Raw genomic sequence first — 23021 nt, 5'->3', positions numbered from 1 at the left:
GCTCAATTCTATTAATTGTGAAACTAATTAAAGTAATTTGAAGAAAGTAAATAAGGAAATGTTCCACTGTTTTGTTTACAATGTTGTAAATCACTCGAATTCCTTTAACGGTAATGGATATTGTTCCCCATCGTCTCACAAATCGTTATCTTGAGGGCTAAGATACTTCTAATAAAACTATTAAAAATACTTGAGAATCTTTCCGTAACGCATCGACGAAGGTCAACTAATAATTTTATGAATATTCCTATAAACCATTTTTAAGGTGATAATAGATAATAAGTTTAAATACTTGTTTGGTTTTCATTTTCGTAGTGTTTGTTGTGGATGGTTCTCAGTTTGACAGAATGTTTAAAATGGTCTTCATTTTGTCCGAATGTTTAAAATGGTCATCATTTTTGCAATTCGTGTTTTATTTGGTTCTTTTCTGTGACGCCGTTTAAATTATTAACGGAGCATTGGACAAGTGGCACAACTTGTATTAAGGTGTGTTACGTATACTGTATATATGGCTAATTAACATTAATTTTTCAATTTATGGAAGATTTTGCAATTAGGGAAATTTCTTCATCTTTGTCTTTCTTAAGCTCGAATTTGCAGATGAAGCAGTTAATACTTGTCACTTCAATGACTTCTCCAAATCATTAATCTGCCTCATTTATGTCATGATGATGACATCCTCTTCATTCACCACCATTTGAAAACCAAAAATTAAAACCAATTTATTATTAACACAACAATAAAAACAGATTGTACCCAAAATTTTCTACTAATATTCTTTGGAGTTCTTGTCATCCTCAAAGTTGTCATCTCTCCGCAGCTACAAATCGGGGTTAATCCATTTCTCGTTGAACCACCAACAGTGCACGAAGTGATACAACACGGTTGCCTCCAACTATTACAACTAGAGGTAAAGGAAGAAGATTGGGACCGTAACATACCTATATAATGGGATTGCAGGAAGAAGAAGATTGCAACAACACCAATTGGGAATGGAGGAACAAGATTGTGAAAACTCACCAACTGCCCAAACATTCCTTACCAAAACCCTAGCTCATTTATTTATCCCCAAATATCTAATTAGCCATATGTACAGTACATGTAACCCACCCTAATACAAACCGTGCCACCTGTATAATGCTTCGTTAATGATTTAAACGTCGTCACATAAAAGAACCAAATAAAACACGAATTGCGAAAATGAGGATCATTTTAAACATTCTGTTAAAATGAGGATCATCCGCAACATACACTACGAAAATGAGGACCAAAGAGGTATTTAAGCCTAGATAATATATAAATATGGAATGTTTGGTTATAATACATCATTTATATTCGTTCATTTTCATTTTAACTGTATGGACTGGTCGATCATGTATGGACTGGTCGATCAAGTCAATAATGATTGGTCGATTATATCAACAAAAGTTGATCAAATAGACTACTTTGAAGAAGATTTTCAAAAATGTTATCGACTTGTTAGTTCGAGCACAACTTTAATCAATTATGAAAAATCGTGTGTTTGTCAATATTTTACTCAGTTTCTCAATCATGGTCAACTTGATTGAGAATTACAATTGGGACTACATGACTTCCTTGTGATAATAAGTATTACTTATGACTAACCAATTTATGATAATTACAATTCCATATTGTCATTACAATTTTAGGAAGTCCTTCTTAATCTTAATTATTAACTTGTTTATGTTAATTAAATACCTAACTGACTTTCAGTCGTGTTGTTCTTGACGTGACTAAAAAATTGAGTAAAGTGTTAACAAGTGTATGATTTATTAGAATCACTTAAAAGTGTATTTTAAAAACCTTCTTCGAAATAGTCTCTTTGATCGACTCTTGTTAATGTGACCGGCCCATTCAGAAGAATTTCCAATTAATACATAAAGTTATAAGTTATATTTGACTATCTGAGTGCATGATGCCCCCCTTCAAGGTAACTACATTAAGCTTTTACATATTGGTCCGTATATCGGCCTAGTGTAATGGTCTTGATTACAACACCCGACCTTTGTTGGGTATTAATGCTTCGGTTAGTGGTGATGTATCCTTGACCAATTAGAGAATCTTGGACTACTATTTTGTTTACGCACTTCCCACGTCTTGCACCACATCCTATGTTGATGTCGGGATATCTGGAGGCAGTTGTTGTAATAGAGTGATAGTGGGCTGCGTAACTACCCAAGTGAAGTAATATAAAGGGAAGTTGATGTTTATAAACAAAGGATGAAAGAGAGATATATAGAGATACTGATTTAACTACATAGAGAATAACAGTGTGAGAGAGAATTATTCTTTTGTGTTTGTGTCAGCACCATTAACTTAAGAAGGAACACATGTTATTTACTAAACTCTTCTAAGTCTAAGTTTAATAATAAGTACAATATTTCTCTACACTAAATATACAAGTCTCTCAAAGTTAAGTACACAGTCTTTTTAGACTATATATATACAACACTATAATGTTATTTGATTACAACATTTACATTCTCTAAAGTTGATATCAAATATATACCCTCCTTACTTCTCACTTTCGAGAATGATTTTACGTGAAAATCTCTATTATACAACGCGCTTCATCAGCTCAAAACAAAAACAACAACATCAATCATTATTAATTATTTAATCTAAGGGTTAATTAAATAAATTCAAGTTAATTAAATTAGAATATATTCACTTGCCTTAACATCTTTTTCTCTTCATGAAAAACACCCAAAGGAAAGAGAAGACCTAGAGATACCTTAAATTTGCTTCCAAAAAATTGATTAAGAAAACATATCATTGAAAAACTAAATTAACTCTATTTGTGCTACTCTTTTAGATCACATGCTCTAAATGAAGAACAAAAGAAAAATTGTCTAAAAAATGTAGGGAAAAGTTAGAGAGTCCCTAAGTTTAGAAAGAAGAAATTGTAATGAAATTAAAAAGTTATTTTATATATTATATATGTTAAATCTTATAACTTAAAATATTTAAAACATTCATTTGTATCTTATCTTCGACGTACTTATATATATATTTATAGAACCACGTCCTTATAACAATTTCCGCTTTCACTAACTATTATATCCTTAATCATACTTGTGAAAATAAACAAAGGAAAAACACATTTTCCTCCCTCTGCTATTCTTCCTTACAAAATCATTATTGCAAAGCATATAACTGTAGAGAATGACAAAAGAAGTAGCCAACATAGGCTTTGAAATACAATACAAAATATGGCAGAACTAAATAAACGTCGACCACACATCAAACACGTGGTGGGTCAAAATGAAGAAGACATGAGATAAGGTGAATAGCTTTTAAGCCCAGTATGGAAGTATATGCATATTTGGCCTTAGTGAAAGGAGAGAAATTGAAATGTCAGAACCATTATTGAGGCACCATTGTATGGTGTATGCTACATAGAAAACTGTTCCCAACGTGTTATGTGACCATACTTCAAACACATGGTGGGCTAAAGACAAAGACAAAGATAAGGTGAATAGATTATGGAAGTGTATGTATATCTAGCATTGAAGTGAAAAGAGAAAAATTGAGATGTGAGAACCATTAGTGAGACCATGGTTTACTGTTATTGGTTGTTCCGTTCTTCAGCGTGGTTTCTATGGAGGTTGGGTAGCTACTATTTCTCACTTCTATGCTTTACAAGGTACTTTCTTCGTCTTCTTTTTCTTCTTCTCATTCTACTTATTTTTCTTTCTTTGTAAGATGTTGAGTTATTATACTTATGAGGGGATTTATGATGCACATTAGAACCATGATTCAATTTGTTTATATTGGTATTTTTAAATACTTTACTAATGTCTTATGCCCTTTTAATTTATGCATGCGTTAATGAACTTATAGAAGCATTTATATATACATAAGTTTATTTGAGTAAACCTGAACTCTTAAATATTATGAAATTTTACTTCTTTGTTAATGGTAAATTATTTGAAAATGAGTGTATTGACAATTCATTATCTCGTATCAATGCTGTCCAATTATTTTTGAAATTTCTTTATAAAGGAATTTTGTTTGTAATTACTAGATAGTTTAATTAGTAGGATGATACTCATTTTTTAAAAATTAAGACTTGATTGACATATTTTAAAAAACAGATACCAAAGTGATATATTCGAACAAAAGTGGTATCATCCGACCAATTAGACCTTACTAGATTATTTAATAAATTTTCCTTTTTTTTTTCTTAGTCTTGGATTGATGACCTTGTTCCCATATGTGCAACAATGTTTTTATTAGGAAGGGACAAAATAATTACTAAATTATCTTATAATTTAATATTTCATTAAATGACCATTAGTATCTAGGTTTAACATTTTATTATTAAAAGACCATTATCATGTGGGTGTAAAAAAATTAATAGTGGTTAAAAGATATTCTTTTCCTTTGGAAATATACGACATTTTGGAATGGTTAATCTCCCTATTCCAAAATTTAAGGCACCAAAGAGATAATATAACAAATAATCTGTAGTTTATAAATGTTGAAAAGTGCTATAATTTCTGCCATATTTCTATAGTGAGTTCGTCAATCACCTTTAACAAATTTTTATATTCTTTATTCAATTCCTAACTAATATTTTTCACTCATTAATATATAAATCATTCTCTTAACAAATATAAATAATCCAAGTTTAAAAAATTATTAAGAATACTGAAATAACTCCTAATAATAACATTAAGTATGTTTTAATTATTCTTATTATCTTTTGTACTTAATTATTTCAAATTGTTTATGTTTATTGGTTTTCTAATTTATTTACCACTTCTATTAAGTTTTAATTTTTTACAAAATAGATATCAGAGATAAATCATAACAAGAAAAATTCAATATGTACTTAAAATTGACACATGAAAATGATAACATACACAACAAGCACTAGTATTTATTTAATTATTAAGTTAAATTTGTTATCATTAATTAATTCAATGAATGACTTAGCATCAAAGGTCAACACAAGCTCTAACTCAATTGCATGTAGGGATGTCAAAAAAAATCTGTACCCGCGGGTGTCTGCGGATTAAACTCGCAACGGGTAGAAAACGGATATTAAAAATAGATACCCACTACCCGCGGGTACGGGTATTTTTGATACCCACATATTAATGGGGCGGGTACGGGTATCATAGTATCCGTACCCGTGGATACCCGTACCCGCTAAACTTTAATTCAGAAAAATACCCTTATGTATGTATGTATGTATGTATGTATGTATGTATGTATGTATGTATGTATTATGTATGTATGTATGTATGTATGTATATATATATATATATATATATATATATATATATATATTAGTAAAAAAACATTATGAGTCTTCATTCAATAATGGTGGTTGAATTCTTACCCCACAACGGAGTAGATTACTTCCAGATACTGTGGAGGAATTGATGTGTCTCCAAGACTGGTTATGGACCAACATGGAAGGAAATGAAATTAACAGTTGTACTTAGATATTTTAATTAAGTGATTATTAGAAATTTTTAATGAACTTCTTATGTTTTCAGACTCTTCTAGATTAAAATTTGACAACATGAAACTTTATACAATGTTGCAAAAGATGGACATTGATGAAGTTAGTAATTTATTTAATATTTCATTCAAAAATAAACTACAATATAACTTGTTAGTAATTTTTTATTTGTATTTTTCAATAATCAATCGGAGAAAGGGGACTTGTTGATCCAAACACTAATTATGGTTAAATATTTATTTTTTTTAAATATTTTTGTAAATACCCGCGGTACCCGTGGATATCCGCGGATATGCAAAAAGTAGGCGGGTACCCACATAACGGATACCCGACGGACATAGGTACGAGTATGGGACAAATATTTATCCAGTGGATAGGGTACGAGGGAGCTACTACTCGTACCCTACCCGCCTCGTTGACATCCCTAATTGCATGCATTCATCTCTGAATATCTAAGGTAGGCTGATTCATGTACAAGCCTAAACTTAAAACTATTTTTGAAATTAATGATAATATGGAGGTATTTTACTAAATTCAATTTAATGTTAAGATCTATTAAATTTGAAATTGTTTTATTATTATTATTATTAAGCTATAATAACTTGTATATTGTTTTTGAATAGAAACTACTTGTGTGGCAATTCGAATGACAACAAAATTTGTAGCTGGGAAGAATGGATGGAGTTATGATGCTTGAAAAAAAACAAAACAAAACTCTGGGAGACGGAGGCACGCACATGTAAATATGGAAAATGCTAAAAGAGTCCATTTCAAGGTACTTTAGATTATCAAATTATACAAAGTATAAAATTATTTTGATACTAACTAAATCTAATAAATTATATCCATGTTCTTTTTAATTGGTTGGTATCCATTGGAGTTAAAGTTTTATTATAAACATGGTATAGTTAGTGTCAACTCTTGTCGTTCATATTTCTCCTTCTTCTCCTCCTTTTTTTCTTATTATTTCTCTTCCTCTTCCTCCTTCATCTCCACCTCCTCTAACTCTGACCGTTATTGTTATCGCACCTCTGCATCACGTCATACTTCCACGTCGCCAGTGAGTCATCGTCGTCATTGTCACCACCAACTCTTGCCTTCTCTTCCTTCACTTCCTCTATCTCCTTATCTTCTTTTTCTCACTCATATTTCCTTAATATAAAAAGTCTCATCAAACTACCCATACAATATGTCACTCAATTTATCGATGGACAAATTTGTCAGAAATTAGGATTATAATTTATCGACAAAATTCACCGACAAAACGAACCGTTGGATACATTACCAACAAAAAATATCTGTCAATAATACAAATTCTAATTTATCGATGAATCTAACCAACCAATCTTACAAACAGATTTATTACTAACAAAAATTTCGTTCAACAATTTAAACTCTAAATTAGTTTAGTAAAGATCATCAATTGAATTTACTTACGAATTTATTTTCATTAGTAAAATTTGTAAATAATTATGAAAATTTTATCAATAAATAATATCATAATTCTTGATTAGATGCAAAGATAAAATAATTTGACAAAGAGAGAAAAATAAGGAGTTTTATTCTGGTTTGTGTGAACAAGAGGCTAGGCTTAATTCTTGATCAAGTTCCACTAAATTTGAATACAAGTATTCCATATTATATTTTTAGGTTGCAACATGAATATTTTTGTGGTCAATCTTAACTTATGGCATAAGTATCATTTTTTGGAATCACTCTTGACTTATATAACATGAGTATTCTTTTGTTAACTTATGGCACAGGTATTGTTTGAATCATTATCATCTACTTCTTTTAATGAAAATCGATTATAAAAATATAATATTTATTTTAATTTAATTTTTATTATACATTTGATTTTTTTCTGAAAAGAAATATGGACAACAAAAAAGTGTTATTAATTTCTTAAGAAGCTTGCGTAATTAATTGTGAAGCTCGACGGCCGATTGTTTTTCCACACTTTCTTGTGTAAATGTGGGTCGGTAATTAGTTAAAATTTTACAAATTTACTATATGTTAATAATGGATTGATTAAGAAAATATTATTTTACACAAATTAAATGATTATATATTCTTACGGTATAACTTGGTTGACATAATGGTTAAGCACCTTGTACTACATTAGGAAGATGTTTCGTATTGATGGGAAAGTCATTCCTGGCTTGGTTTGTTTGATTTGAAATGAAATAGTGAGGTTGTTTTTAATTAGGAAAATATTGTGAAAATATTAAGGGATTTGAGATGAATGTTAGTGAGTGATATGATTGGTTTGATAGATTAAAAAAAATAATGATAAAATATTACTATTTTAACCTTGATCATAAAAATAAATTAAAATAAATTTAATTATTTTAAATTATGTTAGAATGAATTATGAATTATTATTTAAAGTAAAAAAAAAAACTAAAATTGATCAAATTATATTAAATTAAAATGATATTGGTATTAATTAAGTCTAAAGAAATATTGATCATCTGTATAAATAAAAAGAAGTAATAATTTAAATTTAAATACTTTTTTATAAAAATGTAAAATGTAAAGATAAGGTAATAAAATAATTTATTTTAATACAAATTAAATCAATGAATAAAAAAATAATTATAAAACTTTATTATTATTTATATTACTATTATTATTACTATTACATATGTTTTTTTTTTATTTATTTATTTATTATTATTATTATTATTATTATTATTATTTACATTTCAATTCACTTGTGTCATGCTTCTTTCCATGTACACATCTATTGGAATCTTAACTTCTCCTTTATATATTCTTTTTCTTTTGTCTCACAAGAGGACAATTTTATCTTTCATTCATTGGCGGCCAACTTTATTTGGAAATCTTCACACAAGTAAGAAGTTCAGAAGTTCATATAAACATTTCTCTCATTTCCTTACAAATCACACATACAAACAACTTCTCCCCCTCATCCATCCATATCAACTCACCCAAAAATAAGGAGAGACTAAAACACACTTAATTTATTAATTAATCTAAAACGTTTTTTTTTGTCATTAATTTTGTAACTTATTTATTGGACATACATTTAATCATTTACTATTTTTATAATTATTCAACATTTATTCGATAGTCTTATTTGATATTTTATATAGTTATAATTTCTTTTTTAATATTTGATAATGAAGAAAATAAAATATTATGTTTTTATTATAATTTTTATTTTCTATAAAAAATTATTTAATTAATATTTAAAATAATAAAAGGATGATACAGGTATACCGATTCTCAATGGGGAAGAAAATGAAAGTAAGACAACAAAATTAATATTGGAGATGTGGACAATTTTTTATTTTAAATATAAGGATAAGATAATCAAATTTGATCTTATCTTGTCTTCTGTCATATACAAGTGACAAAGAAGGTTACAACTCTGATCAGGTTATAATTTTCAATCTGTTAATCCACTTTTATTTATTCCTCTTAGTTTGCTAAGTTAGCAGGATGAAACATATTAGATCACTAGAATACTTTTTTAATTAAATATTAAAATAAAAAATTAATTTAGATTTTTTTTAAGGATTTAAATATTTTTTAATAATATAATTTAAAAAATTAATATTTATAAATTAAGTTTCAATTATTATAAATAATAAAATGATTTAAATATAAATATATCATTCATTGTGCCCTTTTGTGGAATTAAAGCAGAAAACAAAAACTATATTTCACTATCCCTCCTTCCAAATCATTGTTACAAAGAATATGAACAGGTGGCTAATATAATGTTTGAAATCCAAAACAGGATATTGCTGAGCTAAATAAATCTCATCCACACTTTAAACACATGGTGGCTCAAAATGAAGAACAAACCACATGAGGTGCCTGTATCATAATGAGATATCAGAATACTGAGAAGGTCGAAGGTTGTGTTTGCCACCAAGGTACTTTTCTTCTTCTCATTCTACTTTTTTCTTTCTTTGTATACATAAGATGTTAATTCATTACTTAAGATCTTAATCCGTTTTGTGATGCATGTTGGAACCATATTGTTAAATATACATCTTAGACATATTCTATCTAATTTGAATTACTATGATAATTGAAACTTATAATAATAATTAATAATAATAGAATATAATTATGAAATATGAGGGAAGGTACAAGGTAAATGAAGATATATAATTGTTAGGTTTATAGAGGGGTATCACTGGAGAGAACAAACACCGATAAAACATGAGTTCAACTATATAAAGTATTGACACCACTCTCAACCCAAAGTCTTAAGACAATGAATTTATGGATTTTTATCTTTGTATAATGCTCTACTTCTTCATTTCTAGTCAATGTGAGACTTAGACTCGCTTGGATTCCTAACAATAATTCACATGGATCTACAAAAACAAGAATGATGAGTTTTTGACTGTTTTTTAATCTAGTGGATGTTGATATGATGGTATGAATGATTAAGTTGTTTCGTGAGATTAAAAGAAACTTTACAATACTTACAACGTAAAAGTTATCAATTTTAAAAGAAGATTCATCATTGTCTAGAATTGCAATCTCATTTTCGTTGTAGTTACTTTACATGAAAATGGATAATATTTTACCCCACATGGAGTAACATGGTGGAAGAGGTTTGAAGATAGGTTGAAGAATCATAAAGGTGCCTCTTTGGAATAATATGAGAAAAATATAGTATAATTTTACTTTAGATTTACAAAAATTCCTTTTTAAACTTATTGGTGTGAATAGAGCATAATTTCAATATAAAGAAAGTCAGTATTCAAAACATAGTTTAAATTTGTAAATAATTTTTCCGTTAGAACTAAAATCCTTCTTTTTCACGTTTTTTGTAATGTGTTTTAATTTATTTTTTATATTGTGTTTTGTAACACATTTTTTTCATTTTTTTCATTTTTTAAAATTTTGTTAATAGCATGTTTTAAGGGTATTATGTATTTATTAGTTTTTATGATATTTTATTATGTTCAGCTTGGATTTTTTTATATATATTTTTTAAATTACTTGGATATATTGTTGTAATTTTTTTCATAGTTTTAGATGATTCAGTTAATTAAAGACGTTAATTATGTTAGTTGAATGTAATTTGGGAATTTTAAAATAATACCAATAAATATATGTCTTTCTTATAATATAGGAAAGTAAATTTATAAATTACGAAAATATATATTATAAAATATATTTTTCACTGGTTATATGGATAATTTCTCCCATTTTACAATACATTTTTTTCCTTCTTAAATTGATTTATTCATTTTGCTATAGTATGACTAGTACTCAATTTATTTAATTGTTTACTACACATTTAAAGGTTGAGACTAAAGTTTGGGTATGTACAAGTAAACCAATAATACTCATTTTGTATATTTGGTGAAACTAAGGATGGATCCAGAAATTCAAGAAATGGGTGGGGGACTCAAAAGAAAATAAAATTTAATAAAAACAGTCACGATAAATAAATATATGATATCTCTTATTTAGGTTATATATGTCATTCCTTTATATCATACACATATAATACTTTCGTTTTAATATATAATATAAAATATATAAATATATAATTTATATTCTTTTTAAAGAAGGTGGCCAAGGCCCATGCCAAGCAAGTGTTTGTAGTTGTACATTGGTCAATAAAGTGTTAGTAGTTGTAGCTAAGAGAAACATACAACACTAATGTGAGAATAAGGTAGTTGAAGAGTTTCTCTTTACAATAACACCACTAGTCATTTAAATTAATTGTGTATGATATCAATATTTAACAAATGAAACTTTGATTTGTTCTCTAGTTATTGTGTTAATATGTCACACCTTAACCAAACTTGTGCATGATAATGGATAAAGAAACAATTATCTCGTCAACATTACAATACAAGGAAATTGGATGCGAAACATAAACTTACACTCAATTATTGCATACATCATATGACATTTAGATTTAATGAAAAATTAAAAATAAAAATAAAATTTAGATTTCAAGAGACAATTGAATAACATTTGGTATTTAAATCTATTTACTTACGGCACATATTAGCAGTCCATGACAAAACAGTTACATAATTTCATTAAATATATTGTTACAGGTTATGAAATGAAACAACTAGCTTTTCAACTTTAGTTATTAGTTAGAGATAAAAATTATGACAAACTATTTTATGGAATAAATCAAGTATCATTAGAGAAGTGGAATCAAGCATTTCATGGAGGAATGAGATACAAACATATGACAACAAATCAGGTAAATATATGAACTTTGCTTAAAAGATAACACATTTTTTGCCTTCTTATGTTCTTGTTAAAGAAACATTTGAAATAACAAAATCTTGGTTTGTGAAAAGAAGGATCAAGATAGAATACATGTTGCGAGCAAGATATCAATACCTTACTTAGAAAAAATGAACAAATATAAATCATATGTCATGTCCAATTGTATAATCGACAAAATTTTGAGTTTAATTATCACAAGATAGCTCCAACTTGGTTGATGACTTATATTATACACAATTAAATTAAATTATTAGTGGTATAATTGTGAGGATTTTCAAACTCTTCAATTATACCTTGTCTCATGTCATTACGTCATTATTATTTGTTTCTATTACTTCTTACAACTATTAACATTTATTGACCCAATGTACAACTTACATATTATTTACTAAGTTCAATTTTATGTGGTCTGAAACAAAGATTATTAGTCTATTTATATAGATCTAAACTTTATTTTCAACTTTAAAATACATCATAAATAATTAGAAAAGTCAAATAAATCAATTCAAAATATTCTTATTATCAAAACAAAAATTATAATAAATAATTAGCTATAAAATAATAAGATATGCATTTTTATAATATTTATTTCATTAATTTATTAAATTTATTTTATTACAGCAGAAACATATATTTTACTTCTATTGTTTTTAATTTTTTAGAATTGTCTTTCAATTAGCATAATTAATTTCATTTATCATTAAATTATCTAAAATTATAAAAATAAAAATTACAACAATATATTCAAGTAATGTTTTAAAAAATATTTATAAAAAAACACATCAAACGCGGGACAAATTCACAAATAAATAATAAAATGTTTTAAGAACCCAAAATTAAAAAAAAAAATTGGAAAAAATTGAGCCACTAAAAGCGTGCACCAAGCACGAATTTACAATATTTAAAAATAATAATAAAACTGTGTTTCTAAACACCAGTCTTGAAAAATAATATAAAAAAAATCCTTAAAAATGGACTAGTAAACACGATTTAAAAAATAAAGAAGAAACATACAATTTCTATAAAAATAAAAAATTATGAACAGTGACATATCTTGAGATAAAATTTAGAATGTCAAAACAAAAGATTAAGTATATTTTTTTGTTTCTGAATTTTGACGCCTGAATTGAAATTTGTCATGGTCTGAAAATTTAAAATATTTTTCACAAACTTTACAAATAAATGGATATAATTCTTTTAATTCAATTGTGTTGAATTTTTTTATGTATCAAACGCTTCCCTTGTATATATTAAAGTCGAAACGTGTTAGATAATGTAAACAATTCAAATGATAACATAAAACACATTTAACAGTGTGACATCCCATTTAATAGATAAATCTAATAAATAAAACATCGCACACAATTTATAATATATAAAAGATCATACGACAAGGAGTATATATGTGTCAACCATTACAGTTATCCATGAAATATACGAGAAGGACGTTCACGCACAACACACATGCCATAAACAAGGTTCGAAACAAAGTAATTTAAACTTAAAATTTGCTCACAAAGCAATTAACACAATAAGGCAACAGTGCCCTCAAAAGGCGCTCCAAGGAGCAATATCCGACCAAAGCTTAATTAGACTGCAACATTCCCATCATCACTGCGATCACTAGGGGTTTCCATATTTGCTCACACCAAGAATTTAATGATTATTGAAAAAAGGAAAAACCACATAAGAAGACAAACACAAGCAAAAAGGGTAAACTAGAGTAAAAGAAAATTTTGAACATGTTATAGTAAGCATATAATTAAAAACAGACCATAAACATGCAAAACAGTAGGCATACAATCATATGAAGCAAGCAAACAGGACTCTATGACTCAATTATCTGGATACATATAATAAGATCAGATTCACTGGATGTATGCACTTGTGGTGGCCTCTACTGCTCTATAGAGCCATTGCTAATGAGTTTCACCTTACCATGCACAAGGTTAGCCTTCAATCATCTATTCGGCCAAAGACTAGGGTCTTCCGCTACTCTTATCACTTGAATCAGTCTGCTCTACGTGAGACTAACTGATTCTTTAGAGTTTCAAGATGCAACCTTACTTGAATCCTTATCTAATTATATACACTACAACACCACCATGAAATCACAACAAGTTTCTATGAGTTCTCGCTTGAGCGAGATGATTCATCGCTCAAAACGAAAGCTCATCGCCTGAGCGAGAGCTCGAGCAAAAACCAGGGCGAGCTTCTGTTATTCTCGCCTGGGCGAGACAAGCTCGCTTGGGCAAAAACAATAGAGTTCTTCCTGCTCAACGCATGCAACCTAGAAATCAATGTAAAAACATACATGCAATCATAAATCAAGCCATAGAAAAGTGTCAAACCAACATGCAATCGACTCCACATCACATAAACGCCAATCCAGTACAATTTAACACCCAACTTGAGAAAAACCTAAGAAAATCATTTTTAAACTAAGATTTCTAGCTCCCCTTACCTGGATAGATGCTAGCAAACGAAGACAGACACTCAACAATGAGCACCACAGTTCCAGGAATACATATTAATGAGCTGAAAGGTGCATACAAGAATGAAGATAGGGTTATAAGGATAAACCCTACATAGAACTAATGCACTCAAGCTGAAAAAGGAAGAAAAACCCTAAGGTTGAGTGTTCAACTTACTTGGGGAAGGAACATTTTTGTTTGCACAGAGGAGAACTTATTAGTGCCCTAGCCCAACTTCTGAAAGGAGATAAAGAGAACATATGGTTTAGCTACGTGAGTGACAAAATGGAATTGAAAGGGCAGTTAAAAGGGGTTCAAGGGATACCAAATGGGCTGACTTGGTCCTTAGCACTTGGTCCGACCCAAACCATTTTTAAGACAAAAAAAAGGGTCTACAGACACTTTAACAAAATTTAACGTAATTAGGTTAAAATGATTATATCAATTCATATTTTTTTTAGATTTAGGGATAAAAATATATGAAAGTTTTGATGTGTCAAACACATTTTCTAACGTATACTCAAGTTGAAATATGTTAAACAATGTAAACATTTCAAATGATAACATGAAATACAATCGATATTTTAAAAGTATTTAACGTAATTAAATTAAAATGACTATATCTATTTATTTTTTAAATTTTGTGACAAAAATATATTAAAATTCAAGATAAATATATACACTAAAATTAGAATATATATATATATATAGAAGAAGAAAAATATTGACCCCTATCTTTGCTCTGACATCCGTCATTAATTACGAAAATATGTTTTTAACGCAAAAGAAAAAAAGATATATATTTATAAATCAAAATTATAGTTTGAAATACGATTTCTTTCTTTTTAAAGTAGGATTTGCTATTAATAAATTTTTTTAAATCTGTCTATGATGTAATTCCACCATCGGCATTTTGAATCATATGATATGCCATTAATCTAGAGGAAAGAGAAGAAATCTCAAACGTAAAGTCCTATTGCCACTATTGTACTATAGCTGCCTCTGTTGTCCACGTGATAGCCCCGTCTCATCAATTTCTCACACTATTGGTTCAAGACACGTCACACAGCATTAAATCAATTTGTCAGGCTATTATTGCTCACTTCATTTACATTAAAAAATAAATAAAAATATTTTGAATATAATTTAGCTATTTTAAATTAAATTTAAATACTAATCATAATAAACTACTAATATACACAATAACATATAATTTTAGAAATCAAATTTTTAAATATCATTGTATAAAATAATGTTTTTCATAACAACGTAAATTCATTAAAAAAAAGAGTGTAGAATACGACGAATATTATATGAGCATGTTGATCACGCTGGGTCAAAATCTATGAAAATTGTTTGTATTTAAAAAAGAACACATGTTATCAAATTTATTACAACTCATGGATCTTGTTTGCCAACTCAGACACCTTATTTGCCAACTCACACACACCTTCTTTGACTAGTTAGATTTTGTCGATGATTAATGAAATGTTTTTCTAAGATTCATTCGGTTTTAACGATATTGCTTATTATAACAAAATGTTGGATGATAAACATTATGGTTTGTATATACGGCCCTTGATAAAGTTACAATCCCAAATAATAATTTCCGTAATAAACGTTAAAATCCACATGGTGTTAGCAGTTATTTTATAAAATTATATCATACATTGACTACCTACAAAATTAGAATGGGAAAATATAAGTTACAAAATATAGACAAACATCATGTACTCAGGAGAGTAACAATAGTGTTGTCGGTCTTTAATGTTTTAGTGAACGAGGTAATGAAATTTTGATTGTATAATTAAGTGTTAATTAGGAGTTTGCACTTAGTTTGGTCATCGATTTTAAATGATTATATCAGAGTTAAATATGATTATAATTTTAAAATTTAAACATAAAATTAAAATTTTTAATATTTTAAATTTTTAATATTTTAATTTTTAAAATTTTTAAAATAAATAAATATAATTATTTTAACTTAATAAAGTTAATTTTTTTTATTTTAAATGATATTCTATATTAACATTTAAGTTAAAATATGTAAAATAATATATTAAAATGTGATTTAAAATTTAAGAAAAGTTAATTAAATCAAATTAAGAAAGTTATATTTATTATTTCTAAAATTTGATATCAAAATTTTGAAATAAAAATAAATTCTAATTTTATACTGAAATTTAAAAAATAGATTTAATTTAATATCTTAATATTTTAATATCCACATGGCTGAACGGTGGGAGTCATAGAGATTTGGAGTTGAATAAAAATAAAATTTTTTATTAGATGACACGATGAGACCATGTGTGGTTCATGTGACTTGATTTGGTTGATGAAGCATATAAAATAGATTATATAATCTTAAAAGGGTGAATTGAAATCAGATCTGTTACACCGGCTGGTAACATGCGTTACTGCTGCCGCAACTACTCGCAATAAAGTCCAACATTTCTTGAACTGCACATTTCAATTTGCAGGAGGCCCACTTGTTTGCCTATTTTCAAATGGGTATATTTGGAGTATAAATTTAAGAGAGGAAGAAACACCACTTTTCATCTTAATAAATGTTATTTAATTTGATTATCCTTTAAGTAAAACAAATATGACACGTAACAATATCCTACTCTTATATTTATTTCTATAAATAGTATATTTAAATATATTAGTATATATTTTTATATATAAGTAAGTATAAATGTTGTTATGCTTTTTATGTCTTGGAGAGAAATTATATTTTAAGCCCTTAAAATATATTTATTTCTTTTATATGTTAAAAGAGTCTATTATGTACATTAGTACATTATTATCGAATAAAGATAAAACAATTTTATAGTATATAAATATGTATAAATTTCACCTCACAAATCAGTTGTATGTGATTGAATTAAGCTTTAAATTTATTTCTTAATATGATATTATAGTTATTGGTTAAAGTCTATCCTATCTGAGTTTTGTGTTTGTTGTTAGTCATATAGTTTCACCTCCTATTAGATCGTTATTAGATCATCTATTAATATAACTTTTACATATGAAAAAATTTCGTAGATAAAATTTTTTAAAATAATTTATATATATATATTTTATGATATTTGTTATCTACGCCAAATTTCATAGGTAACACTTTGTAGAAAAATTTTCCATCAAAATGAGTCATGGTTACTTACGAAATTTTCGTACGTAATCTATGAACTATTACATTATCTACGACTACTCTTTGTAGATAAAATAAAATTATCTACGAAAAGTATTTCGTAGATAAATTTTTCTAGATAATAGCCAATTTTCTTGTAGTGTTGATTTTAACCAAGTAAAAAAATATTTACTTCTATCTTAGACATCTAGTAACAATTTTATTATAGTATAAAAAATAATATATATATATATATATATATATATATATATAATTTTTTTATAAATATTATTCAATCCATTTTGATTTTAATAAAAGATATTGATATTGAGTGAACACGAATATAAATATGAGTAATATTTAATTTTTTAAACTGGATACAAAGATGGAAACATACATGTATTTTATGTTCTCATTTCCAAACTCATCTCAATATCCATCATATTTTAAAACTAATAAAATATCTTTAATTTAGTATAATTAAAAAACTTATATTAACTTTTTTAATACTTAGTTTCATAACTTATTTATAAGACATATATTTTATCTTTTTATTTTTTTATGATTATTTAACTTTTATTCAATTTTATTTGATATTCTTATTTGATATTTACACAATTATAATTTTACCTTGATATTTAATATTAAAAAATATTTATTTTTTATATTGTAATTATTTTTTGTAAAAATATTATTTAATTAATTTTAAAAAAATAGAATGGATAGAGTATAGGTATAAGTAAGATGTGAATGAAAAAATAATAATTATGTCTATTAAATATAAATATGAAGATGAGAAGCAACATTTATTTTGAAGACAAATGAATATTTACTTTAATCTTAAAATAATTAAATGCCTACCTGTTCCACCCAATCATCACCTACAACTCATTAAAAGTTGTTACTTAATGAAAACTCAACAAGTCTAAAGTGAACAATAGTTTAGAACTAGTAATTAACTTTAATTTTACTGAGAATTCATATCAGAATATTAACATCTCATATAAGGGCTGAAGACTTTTTAGCCTCCAGAGTTAGGCTTGTTCCTCTACATCCAAAAATCCTATATCATGTAAAAATTTGAAGACAAAAGATGCATAATTTAATAAATTCTCATCTCTTAACCTACTGAAAAATATTTTAAGAAAAAAAAAAGAATGGAGTCCAAAAATGCCAAACAATCTTAAATATAATAGTATATTATATAAAATATTATTTATTAAATATTTTAAAAAGGCATTACTAAAATCGATTAAACCTTACAAAGTATAATTCAGCAAATTTAATTTCTTAAACCCTAACCAGTGAAAGATTCTCTTACACTAAACAGGATTAGTGGGATTGGATCTAATTTTTAGATCGAATCGGATTAGGTATAAGAATGATTTAAAAAAATATGTTAGTTCGATAATTCTTAGAAAATATACAACTCTATAGTTTTGTTATATAAATATAAAATATTTGAGTACACAAAATATTTATTTGTATATAATATGAGTAGTTATCAAATAGTTGTAAATGGGTCGAGAATATACTAGTAGTTATTATCAAACCTAACATGTGTACTACTATTATTGTATGAAGGTTAGGTACCTGCTACCCTCGTAAAAAACGTGTATGGACTTGAAAGGAAAAGACGTCACATTTTTAAAGCATTGCTTTGAAAACTTGTACTGGATTAATAATGAATAAAACAGTGACATAAAAAAAAACAAAAAAACGACAAATTTATAATTTAGTTTTAAACTAAAATACAATAGATAAAATGTGCACACAATCAAAATATTAAAAGCACACAATTTTTCAAAACAAAAGACTAAAGAGTTCTGCTTTAGAGTGTGAATTGAATAGACTAAAGAGACAAAACTATATTTGATTTTGTAATACTGAGATTGTGAATTTTTCTGAAAAGATGTGCGATTTACAATAATGCATTCCTTTGTATGACATGTAATATTGATTCTACCAAAAAGTCTCTTGATTCAATAATTGAAAAGCACGTCCTAACCAAATCCAATTCATGGCCATAAAAAAGAAAACAAAAAAAAAAAAAAAAAAACCCTGAATCTTAGAAACAATACAAGGATTTATTTATCTAACTTAAACAAGTTACCTTGTCAACCTTTTTTTGTCTCTTATGGAAACCCCACTCCACATGCACACAAAAGGTCTCTTTACATAACTATTTACTTTAAGGCTATACAGAAAGAACATCTAAAGTGAGAGTAACACTAAAAAGGGCCTTTGATGAAGAAGTAGTTGTTTATGCATTCTTATTTTTTCAATTTTTGACGTGATATTGGTACCAGCGTGGACAAAATAAAACAAAGACAGAGAGAAAATAGACATTTAACATTTCAAATTCAATTTGTATACGTCAATCTGAAAGGATTTATTGGGTGAAATTTTACTGCATGATATATAATTAATTCATGAATGAATGAAAACTTATGTACACATAGTATGGAAATGAATTGAGATTAAAAAAATAAGTGGAGACAGTGAAGGAACCAATAATTGATCTGAATTTTCTCCTAAAAAAAGGGGGAAAGATTAAATAAAAAAGACTGGAGGATTGAGAGGTAGGTAGTAGGTAGGTGATGAAGTCAATACATATATTTTAGTCCAACGTATCTCACTGCATATTCAGCGTTCAAGGAAAAAAACAGAGAACCAAACAGAGAGCCATGTCAGGAACCTCGAGGCCTCAGTTTGTTCTGTTTGGTTCTTCCATTGTTCAATTTGGTTTCTTCGGTGATGGTTGGGCTGCTAATCTCGCTCACTTGTACGCTCGCAAGGTACCTTTTTTCTTCTTCTCATTCTTTTTACAAGGTTCAGATCACAACAACAACGATGCATTTTGCTCAAGGGATTTTGAGTTGAATTCAACCCTTTTTAGAAAGTTTCTTACTTGTATGGTTATATTATGTATGTCACCTTTCTATTTAATGAAAATCAGTTTTACGTGAACCTTAAAACCCCTTTTGGCACAGGCTGATATAATCAACCGAGGATATGCTGGTTGGAATACAAGGCGAGCTCTGCAGGTTCTGGACAAAGTTTTTCCCAAGGTATATTCATCGTTACAAAATCTCCGTTTTGTTCATTGGAAGATGATATTGCGATCTTTAAAAACATCATGCGATTGATTCCTCTGTCAACTTGTTGAATTCAGGATGCTCGTGTACAACCCTCACTGGTTATTGTCTACTTTGGTGGCAATGATTCTTCGTTCCCTGACCCAACAGGATTCGGTACTTCTGTGCCTCTCGAAGAGTATCTCGAGAACATGAAGAAGATCATTAACCATCTCCAGGTTTTTATTTTCTCTCTACCCTTTTCTTCTTATTCTCGTCGTCACTGCAGAAGCTTGACCCGTTTATGAACGATCGGCAGAGCCTCTCGGACACCACTCGCATTATTGTACTCAGTGCTCCTCCCATCAATGATGAAGCGCTTAACATACAATTTGCAAGAAGGTGGTGATTCAAATTTTACTTCATTGTTACAAGTAGTAATGGTGACATTAGTTAGGTTAGAATTTGACTAATTGTTGGAGTGAAACAGCAATGGGAAGCCATCGAGGACCAATGAGACCTGTCGAGTGTATTCAGAGGCGTGTTTGGAACTGTGTCAGGACATGAACATTAAGGCCGTTGATCTATGGACTGCTCTTCAGAAAGTGGAAAAATGGCAAGATGCTTGTTTTATGTAAGTGTAGCCTCGTATTGAAAACATTGAAGTATGGATTTTTATTGTGTTGATGACGACGATGATGTTTTGTTTTGTTTTTCAGCGATGGAATTCATTTGTCACCGGTGGGAAACAAGGTGGTGTTCAAAGAGGTGTTGAAGGTGCTGAAAGAGGCAGATTGGAAGCCTAGTTTGTATTGGAGATCGATGAAAAATGAGTTCGACGAAGATTCGCCGTATGATCCATTTTTTGATGATGGAAGACCGTACAATAATCTTTCGAACTGGGTCCTCCCTGACAACGACTACTGGGATTAGAATCATGTATCGTAATTTAGTGAATTGTTTGCAGAAGCCTTGAAAATAAAGTGCCATCGTAGTTTCCTTGTGTACCATCGTAGAATGGAGGTGGAGTTCTCTGTGGTTTCTTAGTGTATGAATGTAATGAAGTGTTGCTTGAAGTTTTGCTCTGTTCTTTAATAAGTGGCTTTAAATAAAGTTGTGTATCTTCTTCCATCTATCAAAGCCTCTGTTGTTTTACCAAGTAAAATCACTGATAATAGCACATAACTATTGAAAAATGATTCATTTATACAATATATGATATGATAAGAAATAAATAAAACGAAAAAACAAGTTTAATATAATAAGTGTACATAGAATCAAGATTTATGTTAGGCTTAATTATTATTTTGGTCCCTTAATTTATTGGGTTGGTTCACTTTGGTCCCCTTATTATTTTTGGGTTCAATTTGGTCTTCTAATTCTTTAAAAGGTTCAATTTGGTCCCTGCTGTTAAGTCAACTTTAACACCGTCTCCGTACATGCCACGTGTCATTTTGTGGAATTTTCAATTTTTTATTTTTATTTTTATTTTTAATTTTTTAATTTTTTTTTAAAAAAAATTTAAACTGCCACGTGTCACCTTATGGTTGTGACACGTGTCATCTTATGGTTGTGACACGTGTTACTTTGAGATTTTTTATTTAAAAAATGTACTGCCACGTGGCAGGTCACGATTGTGCCACGTGTCAAGCTAACATTTGTTGTTTTCAATTTAGTCCCTCTATTTACAATTTTGATTCAATTTAGTCCCCCAATTTTTTAAGATGATTCAATTTTGTCCTCTCTAATTTGATACCAAATTAGTAATTAAGCTTAATTACAACTTATATATACATATTAAAATAATTTTTATTATATTTATAGATTAAATTACTCCATCTAACTATTCAAATTATTATTTTTTTTTACATGTATAGAAACTTTCAAGTGTAAAAAATTACAAGTGAAAATTATAACAAATGAAATAACATGAGTATTTAGGGAGTGATTTGATGTACAAATGGTAAAAAATTATTTAAACATGAATGTATAAATTGTAATTAAGCTTAATTATTAATTTGGTCTCAAATTGGAGAGGACAAAATTAAATCATTTTAAAAAATTGGGGGACTAAATTGAATCAAAATTGTAAAAAGAGGGACTAAATTGAAAACAACCAATGTTAGTTTGACACGTGGCACAATCGTGACCTGCCACGTGTCACAACCATAAGGTTACACGTGTCACAACCATAAGGTGACACGTGACAGTTTAATTTTTTTTTAAAAAATTTAAAAAAAAATTTAAAAAAAATTAAAAAGAAAAATAAAAAAAATTTGAAAATTCCACAAAATGACACGTGGCATGTACGGAGACGGTGTTAAAGTTGACTTAACGGTAGGGACCAAATTGAACCTTTTAAAGAATTAGAGGACCAAAGTGAACCTAAAAATAATAAGGGGACCAAAATGAACTAACCCAACAAATTAGGGGACCAAAATGATAATTAAGCCTTTATGTTATAAGGTGTGTACAAATATACTATGAATTCACATACTTTTTTAATTGGTCAAAATAAAATGTTGGAATCTTTTTAAAGAAATAAATTGAAGACATTTATCACTTATGAAATAAGTGTTATTTTTACC

At 28.0% G+C, this 23021-nt stretch overlaps 1 protein-coding gene across 2 annotated transcripts; it reads left to right on the top strand.

Moving 5' to 3' along the window:
- Positions 1 to 3514: 3514 nt before the first annotated feature.
- LOC114185419 (GDSL esterase/lipase WDL1-like) lies at positions 3515 to 21564 on the top strand. Of its 2 annotated transcripts, XM_028073133.2 has the most exons (9): positions 3515 to 3667; positions 6121 to 6272; positions 9267 to 9405; positions 20007 to 20154; positions 20350 to 20427; positions 20532 to 20672; positions 20753 to 20835; positions 20924 to 21067; positions 21153 to 21564. In XM_028073133.2, exons 4-9 carry the CDS (start codon positions 20044 to 20046, stop codon positions 21364 to 21366), a joined length of 771 nt encoding a protein of 256 aa, XP_027928934.1. In that variant the 5' UTR covers positions 3515 to 3667; positions 6121 to 6272; positions 9267 to 9405; positions 20007 to 20043; the 3' UTR covers positions 21367 to 21564. The 2 variants fall into 2 exon arrangements, with proteins under 2 accessions (XP_027928934.1, XP_085530065.1); XM_085673939.1 differs by lacking the exons at positions 3515 to 3667; positions 6121 to 6272; positions 9267 to 9405 and having other exon boundaries at positions 18138 to 20154.
- Positions 21565 to 23021: the final 1457 nt, after the last annotated feature.

Source organism: Vigna unguiculata, chromosome 5 (genome assembly GCF_037176805.1).
Source record: "Vigna unguiculata cultivar grain cowpea cultivar isolate G323 ecotype 2 chromosome 5, ASM3717680v1, whole genome shotgun sequence".
Taxonomy (NCBI): domain Eukaryota; kingdom Viridiplantae; phylum Streptophyta; class Magnoliopsida; order Fabales; family Fabaceae; genus Vigna; species Vigna unguiculata.
The sequence above is the reverse complement of the archived record's forward strand: the minus strand, read 5'-3'. Positions and strand labels throughout refer to the sequence as shown.

Excerpts from the sequence above, each read along its gene's own strand:
- LOC114185419 (XM_028073133.2), top strand. The coding sequence starts at position 20,044 with ATGTCAGGAACCTCGAGGCCTCAGTTTGTTCTGTTTGGTTCTTCCATT. Across the intron at positions 20,673-20,752 it reads AGATCATTAACCATCTCCAG|AGCCTCTCGGACACCACTCG; the intron begins GTTTTTATTTTC and ends AACGATCGGCAG. Across the intron at positions 20,836-20,923 it reads AACATACAATTTGCAAGAAG|CAATGGGAAGCCATCGAGGA; the intron begins GTGGTGATTCAA and ends GGAGTGAAACAG.